The sequence below is a fragment of the Bos indicus genome, chromosome 24 (genome assembly GCF_029378745.1).
Source record: "Bos indicus isolate NIAB-ARS_2022 breed Sahiwal x Tharparkar chromosome 24, NIAB-ARS_B.indTharparkar_mat_pri_1.0, whole genome shotgun sequence".
NCBI lineage: Eukaryota > Metazoa > Chordata > Mammalia > Artiodactyla > Bovidae > Bos > Bos indicus.
Genome location: NC_091783.1, coordinates 25,881,212 through 25,896,529, shown reverse-complemented (window position 1 = coordinate 25,896,529; position 15,318 = coordinate 25,881,212). Strand labels below are relative to the sequence as shown.

Here is a 15,318-nt window from a genome sequence, read left to right as displayed (position 1 = left end):
CCCCCAAACCCCCTTCCTATCCAGGCTGCCACATAACATTGAGCAGAGTTCCCTGTGCTCTACAGTACGTCCGTGTTAGTTATTCATTGGCTAAGAAATATTCTGCACCTGGAAAAAAGTTGCTCCTTCAAGACACTCCGTTGGCTCTCTAATATTGCATGAGTGAACTATACAACTGATGTCTGCAGAGGGCACAATCGAGCACTTCACTTGACAGGAAGATCCCCTGGAGAAGGGCACAGCAACCCACTCCAGTATTCTTGCCTGGAGAATCCCACGGACAGAGGAGCCTGGCGGGCTACAGTCCATGGGGTTGCAAAGAGTCAGACGTGACTCAGTGACACATAGGTTTTCAAGTGTCCCACTCTGTCAGTTTTACAGAGGACAGTAAACTCCTTGAAAGTAGTTAATGTCTGATGCTTCTTGGAGATCTTCCAGAGCACAGACTTCAGCTGTAGGAGTTGGGAAGATTAAATTAGCTATGGAATTCAGGTCCACCAAAATGTATCTTAGGAATGCGCTGAGAAAGACACAAGTTTTACTTTTCAACCCATATATTTTTCTTGTATTAATTTGTGGGTGATACAGGACTATCTTTTCTGAAGTCACTTAAATCAAGTGCACCTTAAGAAGCACCTTTTCTAAAAAAATAACTTTGGTCCAGAATATCTCCACAACCTTAAATCGATACAAGGAAAACCCTTTCTTTTTTCCTTTTCTTTTGCATCTATATGAGATGATGGGTGTTCAACTAAATTTACCGTGGTCATTATTTCATTATGCTGTACAGCATTATTCAGACAGTGCTGTATGTCAATTGTATCTCAATAAAATTGGGGAAAAAATAAAGACAACAAAAAAATAAAACCATTAAATCATCAGAGGACACACTAATACTATAGGTAGGAACCTGGGGCAGACTAAGCAAACTCCATTTTCTGGCTTAGCAGGATTTGAATACCTAAATGATTATGATTTAATGACTGGCTTTGTGATGTTTAGTGACAATATCCCAGTAAGTCACACTATGCATAAAAATTAATAACACTGAGAATTCATTACACAAATAATTCCAATTGACAGAAGTCATGATCTCATGATCTAGTCCCAAATGCAAATCCAGTCTCAAGGTATTTCTGAGATTTGACTGCCTTAAAGATCTTCAGATTTCTGCCTACAACACACCAGCTTACTGAAGTTGTGCAGGGAGAAGAAAGTTATGCCAAAAATGACTTCTTAACTATTCATATTGATACAGTAGATTACTAATTGTATTGATGAACACTATTTAAATATCACTGTGTGTCCTGAGGTCCAAGCTATGAGGTCGTGTCTAAATGTATTTAAGTGACCCTGCTGCAAAGGTAGATGTGATCACCTCATGCTTACAGTGTAAATTCTAGTACAACCACAGCATTCAGCAATAGTCCACCTGAAAATCAGGAACACAAACACAACAAAACCCCAGACAACCCCAAAAACAGGTCCTGAGAAAATAATCACATCATCACACAAGGTCTTTAGAACATTATATTTCATAAAAGACAATGATAAAAAAGTACAAACATTTCCATGAGAAGCAAAAAAAAAAAAATGAGAGTACAAGAAATTACTAGCATTTATTTCAGTGCATTTATATAGAAGCCTTTTAGATCTTAATAAATAAAATAATCTTAAGTACACTTCCTTTTTCTGATAAACACTATGACCATTTCAGTTCTCTCATTGGCATATTTGCAAATACAAGATAATACATCTAGAGTACCAGTATTTGTCTGAAAAGTACACAAAGAAATATAACCGAGACAAACAAAGGCCAAATCAAATGACACACAATCTGCTTTGACTTGTACAGAACCTCCAAAATGAAGGAGAATATTGAACTGGTATTTTTCCATTTTGTTTTAAAATGGATATCAATACCTTGGCTAGGAAAGGAGAATAAGCAAGTTTTAACACATAATTTTGTATTTACATAATATTGCAAATAAGGGTTTATTTTTATGGAACACCTTTTCACAAATTACAAACAGAAATTTATATTTAGACTGAAAAAATATTCATTAAACCCCAGTTTTGGCAAAGACTTAAATGACAATCTGAATGAGAATTGAGACATAATGTTACAGCAAATGTGTACACTTTTTCATTTTCTTTTCTACAAATAGGCCCATTAATCATTCCTACTTTCTCTAGTCGAAAGGCACTGTATAACTTTCCCAGCAGTGCTATAGGGAGCTCGGAATTATGTCTGTCTATATACATTTCTTGCCTTTGAGACTAAAAAATACAATGCATAAGTTAACAGAAGACGTTTTCATGATTTTAGAAAGGTTTTAATCTGCTTGACTTGATTTGTTTAGAACGGAAATGTTTTCTTTGACATACCTGGCACTGCACCTAATCGAGTAGGTAATCAACACATGCGGGCTAACAAAGCCACTGAGCTATAAAGACAGTCTGCATTTGTAATGTATTTGTTAATTTTTATGGGACAGAGTTACAGGCTGGCGTCTGTAACTGGTGGCTCGGTTGGTAAAGACACCGTCTGCAAGGCAGGAGATGCAAGAGACCAGGGTTCAATCCCTGGGTTGGGAAGATCCCCTGGGGAAGAAAATGGCAACCTATTCCAGTATTCCTGCCTGGAAATCCCATGGACAGAGGAGCCTGAAGGGCTACAGTTCATGGGGTTGCAAACAGTTGGACACAACTTAGGTCCTAAACCACCACCACCACCAGGGGACAGAGTTCTTTTTATACAGGTAATTGGCAAAGCTCTATCACATATATGCAAACATAAAAGTTACTACTTATATGCAAAAATCAATTTGAGGTCTGCACTTAAAAAGCAAAACAAAGGATAAAAAGCAAACTAATGAGATGGTTTTCACAGGATGCCACACTGTATCCAAAACTAAAAAAAGCAAAATAGTCATGGCCCTCACTTAAAACAAAATTACTAGTAGACTTAATCCAAGAAAATAAGGCAAATCTAGTTGAAGGGAATTCTCTTGAAACTATAAAAATGTGTATCAAAATGAGAAGATTCCAAAATGTGGGCAGCTCCATATTAAAGAGAAAAATATGTTTTCCTAATAAGACTCAGAAACAGCCCCAATTTCCCCCATGACTAAAATATTTAAGTATTATTGGGTTAATTATGCTCCTATGCCCCTACAATCTTGTTAGTGATCAACAAATGTTAACTTTTTCAATCTACTTTCTTTCCTTTCATCAAATTAAAAAACTACATGGGCTTTGAGAGATAGATACACAATTTAAGAACAAATATCTTGCTTTCCAGAAGGTTTGACTTTTCATCAAAAAATGAAAAACAAATATTTTGGAAATATTTCTAAGAAATAAATGTAGAAAATTTGTTTAACAGAGAACTATCAGTTTTCTCAAAGTGTAAGAATTTCAATTATTTTATGGTTTTGTTTGCAGTCATTTGTGTTATCAATATTTGCCACAGAAAATGACAATTTAAAAATTAAACTTACAACCTGAGAGATAAATAACTATATCTGTGTCAGGTGAATAATCCATTTTGTTCCTCGATATTGAAGGTTTGTTTCATAGATATATAATTTTTTGTTTTAAATTTGTGAAAATATCTTAAGACATTTTAAAGAATCTTTGGTCAATCATAATTGATAATTTTCAAAGTAAGGATACTGTTTGGTTTTGTTATGAAAATGCCATCCAAATTCAAGATTAAGTAATTGATGTCAGGTAGAGAGACCTGTTTTTAGAGAGGTGTCTTAATAAAGCCAATGCATTTAAATAATTGGTAATGTATCTTAATATAATTCTATTAATTTATGTTTTAGTGAGGAAATTTTAACACCAGAGATGTAATAACTTATAAGTGAAAAAAATACACGCAGTTTGAATGAAACCAGCCAACATTAAAAAGGGTCCCTTCCAAACTTGAAGTTCTATGAGTCTGATAATTAAACTTAAAATCTGCTTTTATCTACTAAGCATTTATCTTCATAAAAATAGAACATTTAATTTTTTATCTAATAGTATAATTCATTTGTATGTTTTAAGTACTACTGGGTTTTCCATAACTCAATCTTTTAAAAAATTGTTTTGCTTTTTTCTTAAATGAAAGTTTTTTTTGGCTCTTCTGAACTGGAAATAATAAAAGTGCTATTCACTGTGAATTAAAAAAGTACAGTGTACAACCACACACGACCTTGGGAACATTTTTTGAGGCACAAAATCCCTGACACTTACACCAGAGGTACATGAGAGACGGTTAACAAAGAGCTCCTTTATATCGCGTCACATCACAACTTTTAAGATTTTCTTAGTAATACTCATGCAATATGCATAAATAATATGGTTGTGATTCAGCAAAACCTGATGAGATTGCAAGCAAGGAAAAAAAAAGGTAATTCTGGTAGGAAGAAAAGCTATTTAAGTCCTCTCTTCTTACCCTTAAAAACCCTACGGAAGCTGTGACTTCTTCCACAAAAAGCTGAAGGTCTAAAGCTCAAAACTAGTATAACAGTGTATTTATTAGTTGGTTGTCAATTATTGACAGTTCCTTCATTTCACACAAGGTTAACCTTTGTTTAGTGACATAAATTTACAGGGTTTTATTCCATGCAAATAAAAAAGGTTTATAAAAGTCCCATAAAGGCATCACCCGTTACATGCAAAACTGCAACACATCTTATTTTTCAACAATTTGAACACATTAATTTACACCACATATGTACAAAATATGTTTAAATGGAAATAAAGCATTCTCTTGAATTAAATTATAGATTTTAGTATAAAAATTTTCTCTTCGTAGGGAGCTCCTGTAACTGCCAGACTTAACTGCATCTGGTCTCTGCAGTGCTCGCCAGGGGGTGTGTCTCGGTAAAAGATGGGTGGGTGGAAGAAGGCTGACTGTGTACAATCCCACAAATAAACACTGAGAACGCAGGCTCTTCTCACCACCCAGAGCACTGTGACGCATCCATTCACTGACCTCCGCTAGGGGGCGCACTCCCAGTTTCCGATCCAGCATTGCGGTCTTGCCACGAAAGCTACTTCCTTTAATAGTCTTCGATTGGAGCTAACTCTGGCATGAGGTTTACAGATATATTTGTATACAACCTATCAACCAGTACTTTTGGCGTGTATACTAAATTGTTCAACCCATCGATGTACTGGCGCTCTTTTGAGTATCTGAGTAATTTATACCTACAGCATTAAAGAAAAAAATTAAAAGTAACAGAAACATGTTTCAAAAGAAAAACATGAGAATGTGCTCAAGGTCATTCTTACCAGTAAAGCATTTAAAGCTCTTTACAATTTTGGGTTCTTACACATAATTAAAAATCCTTCTACACCACATTCTAAATTAGCATTTTTACTAGTCTTAAAATGCTTTCTGAAAAATAATTATTTTGTACTTGTACAACTTAGATATCCTTAAGAAATAAAATGCATTAGGCTTTATGCTAAGGAAAAACTTTTTATATAAACAATTAACCAGGCTCTTTAATATATAGGTGTGTGTGTGTGTGTGTGTGTGTGTAAGTATACATACATGTGTATGTATCTTTTCAAAACAAGCACAAGGACTTCCCTGGTAGCTCAGTGGTGGAGAATCCACCTGCCAATGCAGGAGACACGGGTTTGACCCCTGGTCTGGGAAGATCCCATGTATCGCAGAGCAACTGAGTCCATGTGCCACACGTGCTGACCCGGCATGCCTCAGAGCCTGCGCTCCACAGCAGAAGCCACTGCAACTGCAGAGCAGCCCCACTCGCCACGACTAGGAAAAAGCCCACACAGCACCGGAGACTCAGCGCAGCCAAAAATAATAAATAAATAAATAAAACTATTTTTAAAAAAGCAGCACAAGAATGCTTTACTTTTATAAAGAAAAATGATATCAACAGATAATTCCCTTCAAAAGTATTTTTTTTTTTTGTAGGGAGTGTGATGCATTTTTAAAAAGATCTTTCATATGTTAAATAACTTTGAAACCTCGCTATCTAAAGATATTAAACTTACCGTCCTAAGAACTGGACTTCACCTCGATGGTGATGAGGAATAGACTTGTATTTTCCCAGGTCCCCCTCTGGTCTTGTTACATTATATCCAGCATAGTGAACCCTAAGATACAATGTACGGAAAGGAAAATACATTAAGAAATAAAATATAAAAATAATTACTTGAGTTCTGTTTAAAATACAACAGAATGCTCGAGTGTACGTGCTGTCAGTAATTTATGAAAAAACAGAAAAACACAACACAGGATTTAGGAACCACAAAGATTTTCCAAAAGAATCCTTTCCTGGGATAGAAAGGAAATTATTAGAAATTCCAATTTTAAGTAATTTGTACCCCAACATACCTATTCCAAAGGTCATCGTCTTCCCCTCCCCAGCCCCAGAAGGCGTTAGGAAAACCATTGATCTTTCTGAACTGTTCCACTGTCAGTCCACTTACACCACCAAAAAACTCTTTATAAGGAAGACTACAAAAGAAAGCAGAAAACAGCATTCTAAAAATGAAATCAAGACAGTGTGCCATATGAAGCTGACTTTTAGATCTTCTACGTGCTTTGCAAAATATACCTCTATTTCCATATAAACAATCATGCTGATTAAATCACATTTTTGGAAATATAAAGCACACCAAGAAACAAAGCATCTTCATATTCTAGTGAAATAGGTACACCTAACTGTGTTACATAAAACACTTGTGGTAACTGAAATTCACTATTTAGTATTGTTACTTTGTAAGACTCAAAACCTAGGGTTCAAAAAATGGTCTATTTTCACACCAAAAGTAAACTTGATCAAATACATCAATAGCTGCTAATGCAATGTTAGATGTTACCAAGCTAATTTCCTAAATTAATTGATCTTTATTAAATACATTATTAGATAGATGAGGATAAATATAAACTAGTAAAAGCAAGTCTAGCATTTAATTTTGAAAAAACTAGCTGCCTATTCCTGCAATGCTCTTCCAAGATACCCTATGAACCCTGGGATTAGTCTGTATGCTAAGTCGCTTCAGTTGTGTCCGACCCTGTGAAACCCTATGGACTGCAGCCCACCAGGCTCCTCTGTCCATGGGATCCTCCAGTCAAGAATACTAGAGTGGGTTGCCATGCCCTCCTCCAGGGGATCTTCCCCATCCAGGGATTGAAGCCACGTATCTTCTGTCTCCTGCACTGGCTGGTGGTTTTTTTTTTTTTTTAATTATTTATTTTAATTGGAGGCTAATTACATTACACTACTGTAGTGCTTTCTGCCATACGCTGACATGAATCAGCCACGGGTGTACATGAGTCCCACACCCTGAACCCCCTCCCACCTCCCTCCCTCCCCGTCCCGTCCCTCAGGGTCATCCCAGTGCACCAGCTTTGAGTGCCCTGTTTCATGAACTGAACTTGCACTGGTGACCTATTTCACATATGGTAATATACATGTTTCAATGCTATTCTCTCAAATCATCCCACCCTCGGCTTCTCCCACAGAGTCCAAAAGTCTGTTCTTTGTTTCTCTTTTGCTGTCTTGCATATAGGGTCATCGTTACCATCCATTAACGCCACCTGGGAAGTCCTAGGATTAGTCTAGGTAGATAAGATGACTTTATTCATTAGAAATCAATATTTTCAAACAAAAATTGAGAATTCTTCATTTCTATGACACTCATTATCTTTTATCAAAAATCTTTATTAAAGTTTATTAAATTTTAATTTATAAGATTAAATAAAAATCTTTAGTAAAATTTAGTAAAAAAAAAAAAAACAGATTTTTTTACCAGCTGAGTCACAAAGGAAGCCCAAGAATACTGTAGTGGGTAGCCTATCCCTTCTCCAGCGGATCTTCCCGACCCAGGAATTGAACTGAGGTCTCCTGCATTGCAGGCAGATTCTTTACCAACTGAGCTATCAGGAAAGTCCTAGCAAAAATCAATTCCCCTGAATTTAATGTGACTCTAGCAGATTGACCAAAATTGAGTTTCTAGAAGTGCAAAGAATCAGATCCTGAACCAGGGTGATCTTCCCAAGGTAATGCCAGACTTGGATTTCTGATACCACGGTAAAAAGGAGATTTTCTAATAATGACAATGACCAGTTTTAAAAACAAAAAGCACTCTTCTCATTTCTGAGCTGATTCGCCAGTTCCTTATCACAGAGACTTCCTGCTTCTCGAGCTCTGCAGGTCGGGCAGCAGGTGAAAGTGATGGAGCCGATATCTCCCTGCTCCAAGCTATTTTCTCTCCTCTCCACTTCCGTTAGTCAATAAAATCTGTGATCTCTTTCACAGATCAGGCCTGCTTGCTTAATGTCAATTTAAGTTTACTGTCACAGCTCCAATGATGGTATCATTTCAACATATCTCCCATCACAGAACAAAAAAAATGTCTCTTAATATTAAAGGCAGGTCAAGAAAACACAGCTTCAAAAGAAGAGAAAATGGGCTGCAGAAGAGAGGGCTTTCCCTGCACTGGAACATCCCTGGAGGAGGGGAACACAGGGGAGCCAGCCTGTGCCCTGCTCCTGCCTGCGCAGCTCAGAGCCTGGGAACTCGCAGAACCCATGGGTGGGTTCTCCTGCTTCCTGAACAAGGATACCAGCGTTCAGAAATGCATGTCCTGGGACAACCAAGCCCTCTAACTGCCAAATGTAAAAGCCAGAAACTGGATCCACACTTCCTTGACCATAGAAACCAGGCTTTCTTTCCTACCACCCCACACTGAAACCTGTGTGTGAGGAAGCACCGGGATAACGAGCGACTCTATGTACCAGCTCCCTGTGAAGGTGGGCTGGAGTGACAGGTATTCTCTAGGCTCCTGGGCCCCCTTAGATCCAGGCACATAATGCTGCTTCCACTTTAATGATATAATTTTGCAGGTATGTTGCACTGCATCTGGCTTCCCAGGTGGCTCAGATGGTAAAGAACCTGCCTGTGAAGGCAGGAGATGGCAGGCTCAGTCCCTGGGTCGGGAAGATCTCCTGGAGGAGGGCCTGGCAACACATTCCAGTATTCTTGCCTGGAGAATTTCATGGACAGAAGAACCTAGCGGGCTATAGCCCATGGGATTGCACAGAGTTGGACATGACTGAGCGCGAACATGTTGTACCGTATCAGGAACACTGCCGTTACTCACATATACATGTATTTATCCAGCTTGGCTGCAAAGTGACGTGGCATTTCTCCACATCCATAATAGTTTCGGTCATTTTCAGGTAGATGATCCACATCGTGGAAGATGACACAGTCCCAGACGCTGTCTTTCATGGCCTCTTTGAAGCCCACGTTGAAGAGCATTGCTCGGTTAAAAGGCTGTGTGCCAGTCTACATGGAGAGAAAAACAGAAATGTACTCAGGCTCTGCCATGACTTTTTTCTGTAGCTTTCTAACTTGTTGAATCATGGTCAAATAGCAAAAATAAACACATCCACATCAAATAGATAAATGCTTTAGGATTATAAAACATACTGTTTGAATTATTACTTTATTTTATACTTTGGTAACACACGAGAAAACACTGTTATTATCAAGTCCACTGGGAGATCATCACATTTATATAATGATGTAATTCATGTTTCTGTTTTACTTCAAATACATCAGGATACAAGTTATTTATGACCAGGAAAAAAAAAAAGCCACTGAAAATAATACAGGTTGCATTTTTTAGTGAAGCTTTCCATATGGTGTCAAGACTAAAAGAAGTGGGAAACAAAGTGAATCAAGAAGCAGGGACCCTTCTCTTACATAATAAGGCCGGGGGAGGGGGGCTAACTCTGTATTGCTTATAATAGACACAAAGGCATTTGTAGAGACAAAAACAACTGGAACTTACTATACAAAACCCAACTACCTTTCTTAAAACCATTTTCCTTTCAGTTAAGTTGCTCAGTTGTGTCCAACTCTTTGCAACCCCATGAACTGGAGCATGCCAGGCCTCCTTGTCCATCACCAACTTCCAGAGCTTGCTCAAACTCTTATCTTTCAAATGGGTGATGCCATTCAACCATCTCATCCTCCATCGTCCCCTTCTCCTCCTACCTTCAATCTTTCCCAGCATCAGGGTCTTTTCTAATGAGTCAGTTCTTCACATCAGGTGGCCAAAGTATTTACTGGAGCTTCAGCTTCAACATCAGTCCTTCATATGAATATTCAGGACTCATTTCCTTTAGGATGGTCTGGTTGAATCTCCTTGCAGTCCAAGGGACTCTCAAGAGTCTTCTCCAACACCACAGTTCAAAGGCATCAATTCTTCAGTGCTCAGCTCTCCTTACGGTCCAACTCTCACATCCATACATGACTATTAGAAAAACCACAGCTTTGACTATATGGACCTCTGTGGGCAGAGTAATGTCTCTGCTTTCTGCTTTTTAATATGCTGTCTAGGTTGGTCACAGCTTTTCTTTCAAGAAGCATCTTTTAATTTTATGGCTGCAGTTACCATCTGCAGTGATTTTGGAGCCCCAGAAAATAAAGTCTGGCATTGTCTCCACTGTTTCCCCATCTATTTGCCATGAAGTGATGGGACTGGATACCATGATCTTAGTTTTTTGAATGTTGAGTTTTAAGCCAGCCTTTTCACTCTCCTCTTTCACTTTAATCAAGAGGCTCTTTAGTTTCTCTTCACTTTCTACCATAACGGTGGTGTCATCTGCATATCTGAGGTTATTGATATTTCTCCCGGCAATCTTCATTCCAGCTTGAGCTTCAACCAGCCCAACATTTCACATGATGTACTCCGCATATAAGTTAAATAAGCAGGATGACAATATATAGCCTTGACGTACTCCTTTCCCAATTTGGAGCCAGTCTGTTGTTCGATGCTCAGTTCTAATTGTTGCTGCTTGATCTGCATACAGATTTCTCAGGAGGCAGTGAAGGTGGTCTGGTATTCCCATCTCTTTAAGAATTTTCCACAGTTTGTCATGATCCACACAGTAAAAGGCTTTAGCGTGGTCAAAAAGAAGTTGTTGATGTTGTTCTGGAACTTTCATGCTTTTTCGATGATCCAATGGATGTTGGCAATTTGATCTGGTTCCTCTGCCTTTTCTAAATCCAGCTTGAACATCTATCTGGAAGTTCACGGTTCACGTACTGTTGAAGCTTGGCTTGGAAAATTTTGAGCATTACTTTGCTAGCATATGAGATAAATGCAACTGTGCGGTACTTTGAGCATTCTTTGGTATTGCCTTTCCTTGGGATTGGAATGAAAAAGGACCTTTTCCAGTCCTGTAGCCATTGTTGGGTTTTCCAAATTTGCTGGCATACTGAATACAGCACTTTCACAGCATCATCTTCTAGGATCTGAAATAGCTCAACTGAAATTCCATCACCTCCACTAGCTTTGTTGGTAGTAATGCTTCCTAGGGCCCACTTAACTTTGCATTCCAGGATGTCTGGCTCTAGGTGAGTGATCATATTGTGGTTATCTGGGTCATGAAGATCTTTTTTGTACAATTCTTCTGGGTATTTCTGCCCCCTCTTCTTAATATCTTCTACTTCTGTTAGGTCCTCACTGTTTTTGTCCTTTATTGAGCCCATGTTTGCATGAAATGTTCCCTTGGTATCTGTAATTTTCTTGAAGAGATCTCTAGTCTTTCCCATTCTGTTGTTTTCCTCTATTTCTTTGCATTGATCACTTAGGCAGGCCTTCTTATCTCTCCTTGCTATTCTTTGGAACTCTGCATTCAGATGGATATATCTTTCCTTTTCTCCTTTGCCTTTTGCTTCTCTTCTTTTCTCAGCTATTTGTAAGGCCACCTCAGAAAACCATTTTGCCTTTTTGCATTTTTTTTCCTTGAGTCGGTTTTGATCACTGCCTCCTTTACAATGTCACAATCCTCTGTCCATAGTTCTTCAGGCATTCTATCAGATCTAATCCCTTGAATTTATTTGTCACTTCCACTGTATAGTACCCAGGCAAGAGTTTCTATTTTCATTATTCTTGTTTATGATACACACCAAGAACATTATAAGAGACAAACAAAGTGGGAACTTACCACACAGAATCCAACTTCCTATATTATAACCACTTCCCTTTACTTACGAGGGAAATTATATAAAGGTACATTGACAATAAAAACTTTCATTCTACAGCTAAAGAAAATTAGAGCGAAATTACCTATGCCTTAGCTATATTTGTTAGCAATCATTTCCAAAACTTAAAACAAAAAAAGAATTATGACGGAAGCAAATGAGATACACAATGCAGTCATCACCAGAGTGCTCCCTCAAGAGTGCAAAAGTACTAAGTTTTAGTCCTGAGTCCTGCATTAACTTGAGATAACAGAAATCACTTTATTTTTTAAAGCTTTTCCTCACCAGTAAGATGGAGAGGATAAAAACGAAAGGCAGTTAAACTACAATGTTATTACTGGTACATCCTCGGTTTGAACAAATGACTTTCCTTTAAGATTTTAAAAAATTGTTTTTATTAAACGTAGACCTAATACTTAATGGCTTATAATAAAAATAAGTTCTGTATCTAACCCCCCTTCATCTTTCAAAAGCAATACATTTATATACATCTAGAAGTTTATTCTAGACTCACCTCTATATTTCAAGGTAATGCAAGTTCTGATATCCTCTTGCCTCATTCACTTTTTAGACACTATTGATTTCTTATCATGGTCACTGAGGATTTTTACCTCCACACTCACTGCCCCTCCCTCCACTCTCCCAACAGAGTTATGTCACAAATTTGTGTTTGCATTACTACAACTATGTAAATATTTGTGTAGAATAAATTACGATTCTGTTTTCTTCCTCAAACTGGGATTAATTACTATCTTCACTTTTCTTAACTTAATATATAACTGTTATTATTTTGTACAAAAGCCCCAATAGGCATGCCGTGTTTATTAATAACTGATGCAATCATTCACATACATGAAACCATCTATCACTTCCTCCTCCACCCTCCAAGCTCAGCTCTAGCTCCCAACTGCCCTCACATCTTGCTCCAGTCTGGCCTGGTCTGAGCAGCTGTGGCCATCATCCTGGGCCTCCTCCTGCACCTACATCAGCTGTGTCCTTCTTGGCTCTGTCAGTTTGTTGAGGAACTTCCTTCAGCAACTTCCTATGTCCGGATCCACAGGGGAAAATTAAATATATACATATATATGCTATGTAAATATAGCAATGTATATATATATGGTGTATGTGTGTGTGTGTGTGTGTGTGTGGACAACCCACTCCAGTATTCTTGCCTGGAGAATCCCATGGACAGAGAAGCCTGAGGGCTGCTGTCTATGGGGTCACACGGAGTCGGACATGACTGAAGTAACTTAGCAGCACATATATATAGATATATATAGACAGAGAGAGAGAGACAAAGAGAGAGAGGGTTTCCCAGGTGGCTCAGTGGTAAGGAATCCACCTGCCAATGCAGGAGATGGAGATTCCATCCCTGGGTTAGGAAGATACCCTGGAGAAGAAAATGCAACCCACTCTGGTGTTCTTGCCTGGGAATTCCCATGGACAGAGGAGCCATGGGCAGGCTACATTCCACTGGGTTGCAGAGAGTCAGACAGGACTAAGTGACTGAGCACACACACACATATATATGTATGTATGTATATATGTATACGTGTGTGTGTGTGTGTATTTAGCTAATGAATGAATGAAAATGCCATCAGTCTACTTGCACACTTGATTGATATACTGACTGGGTAAAAAACTTCTAGGTAAAAATTACTTTCCCCTAGAGTTTTAAAGGCATGTGGCTCCACAATCATCTAGGTATCAGCACTGCTGAGAAGGTTCATATGATTCTGACACATAATCACGAGCAATTGTTCCTATAGAATGTTTTTGTTATCTTCTAAGTTGTATTAAACAAATTTTAAAGTAATATGCTTTATAGATCTGTATTTTATTCATGGGTACATGTGAACCCTTTTAATCTGAAGACTCATGTCTTTGCTTCTGGGATATTCTTACATTATGTCTTTGTTGTTTTACCCCTCCCATCCCCATTTTTTTTTGCTGTATTTTTCCAGAACTCTGATTAGGAAATACATTCTCATCAACTGATGTGGAACAAATCGCAGCAAAACCGGTGGTTCATCACACCACAGCACTTACGATGCTCAAAGCACTGTGATAGGAAACTCTGACAAAGATCCCTGATCACTGCTCCGTGATGTCTGGACTTCAGCTGGCAGATCCACTTCCAAAATAGCTAAGTCACATGGCCAGTTAAGGTAACGCTAGCAAGTCAATTTTCTCCATGGGGTTGCCTGAGTATCTTCATGACATGGCAGTTGGCTTCCTCAAGCACAAGAGATCCAAGAGACCACAGCAGAAGCAGCGATGTCCTTTATGACCCAGCTTCGAGAGTCACACACTGTCACTCCTCAGTGTGCTTCCCACGGTCACTGGGGCAGGAGGCCACACGAGGAGGCGGGGCTAGTCAGGGACCACCTTGGAGATGGTCGCCTCTGTGCTGTACTGGTACCTTCTTTCTTAACTTCTCCTGTCTGATTCTAGTTTAAGAGTCATCTTGTTACGTTTGTCTACTGAAAGCTTTGTTTCACTTATCCCATTTTCTTTTCTAACTTTTTCTGATTCTCTCTCTCTTTTTTTTTTAATGAAGTCCTGTTTTCATTTCATGGGCTCATTGTCTTTCCTTTACTCTCTGTGGATAGTGATTATGAATTTGTATTTCTATTCTTTTTTTCAAAAATGTTCTCTCTTCCTTCCACTGTGTCCATTTTCTATAATCCTTTTTGTTAGATTGGCTTTGTCTCTTCTTGTGGGAACTCTTGGCTATCCATCATGGTTGAGAGTAAGGCACTAAAAAGCTAAGGGGAACCTCCACAGAGGTACATGAGATTGTGGCACAGCACTCACACTCACACACACACGCATATGCTTGAGCAAATCCCTAAACCAAACTGAAACAAAAACAGAAGCCCCACTTCTCCTCACTAGTATTCTGTGTGCCCAAAGCTCAGAAAATGGCAACACCCTTGTTCAACACAAAAATGTTGCATCCTGGTTGACCATTCTCCATCACTCAAAATGTACATCTGATTCAATAGCAAAAGAAGGAAGGGACAGAAATATGTGTACTATCCTTCATATATAACTGGGGGCTCTGAGCTGCTCCCCAAAGGATTGGCTCTTCTAGGCACCAGTCCAGCAGGAAAATAATTCTTCACATTTCCTACATGGTAAAGATGTTACTAGCTCAAAGCCCCACACTATCAAATATACAAGCCTGAATTAATATTGATCAAGGCTGAGATTCAGACTTAAGAGGTTTAGAAAATAAGGATCTTAGCTGCTTTGCAGATTTTTTCATCACATACAC

The 15,318-nt window shown here is 38.5% G+C and overlaps 1 protein-coding gene across 1 annotated transcript in view; it reads right to left on the bottom strand.

Annotated features, from left to right (window-relative positions):
- Window positions 1-1,512: 1,512 nt before the first annotated feature.
- The window catches only part of B4GALT6 (beta-1,4-galactosyltransferase 6), a 69,120-nt gene continuing 55,314 nt past the window's right edge, over window positions 1,513-15,318 (bottom strand). Inside the window, exons 6-9 of the mRNA XM_019986912.2 lie at window positions 9,142-9,329; window positions 6,368-6,490; window positions 6,025-6,126; window positions 1,513-5,205 (exon numbers count right to left, since the gene is read on the bottom strand). Of these exons, the coding sequence (XP_019842471.1) occupies window positions 5,058-5,205; window positions 6,025-6,126; window positions 6,368-6,490; window positions 9,142-9,329 (561 nt within the window). The 3' untranslated portion in view covers window positions 1,513-5,057. The remainder of the gene's footprint in view (window positions 5,206-6,024; window positions 6,127-6,367; window positions 6,491-9,141; window positions 9,330-15,318) is intronic.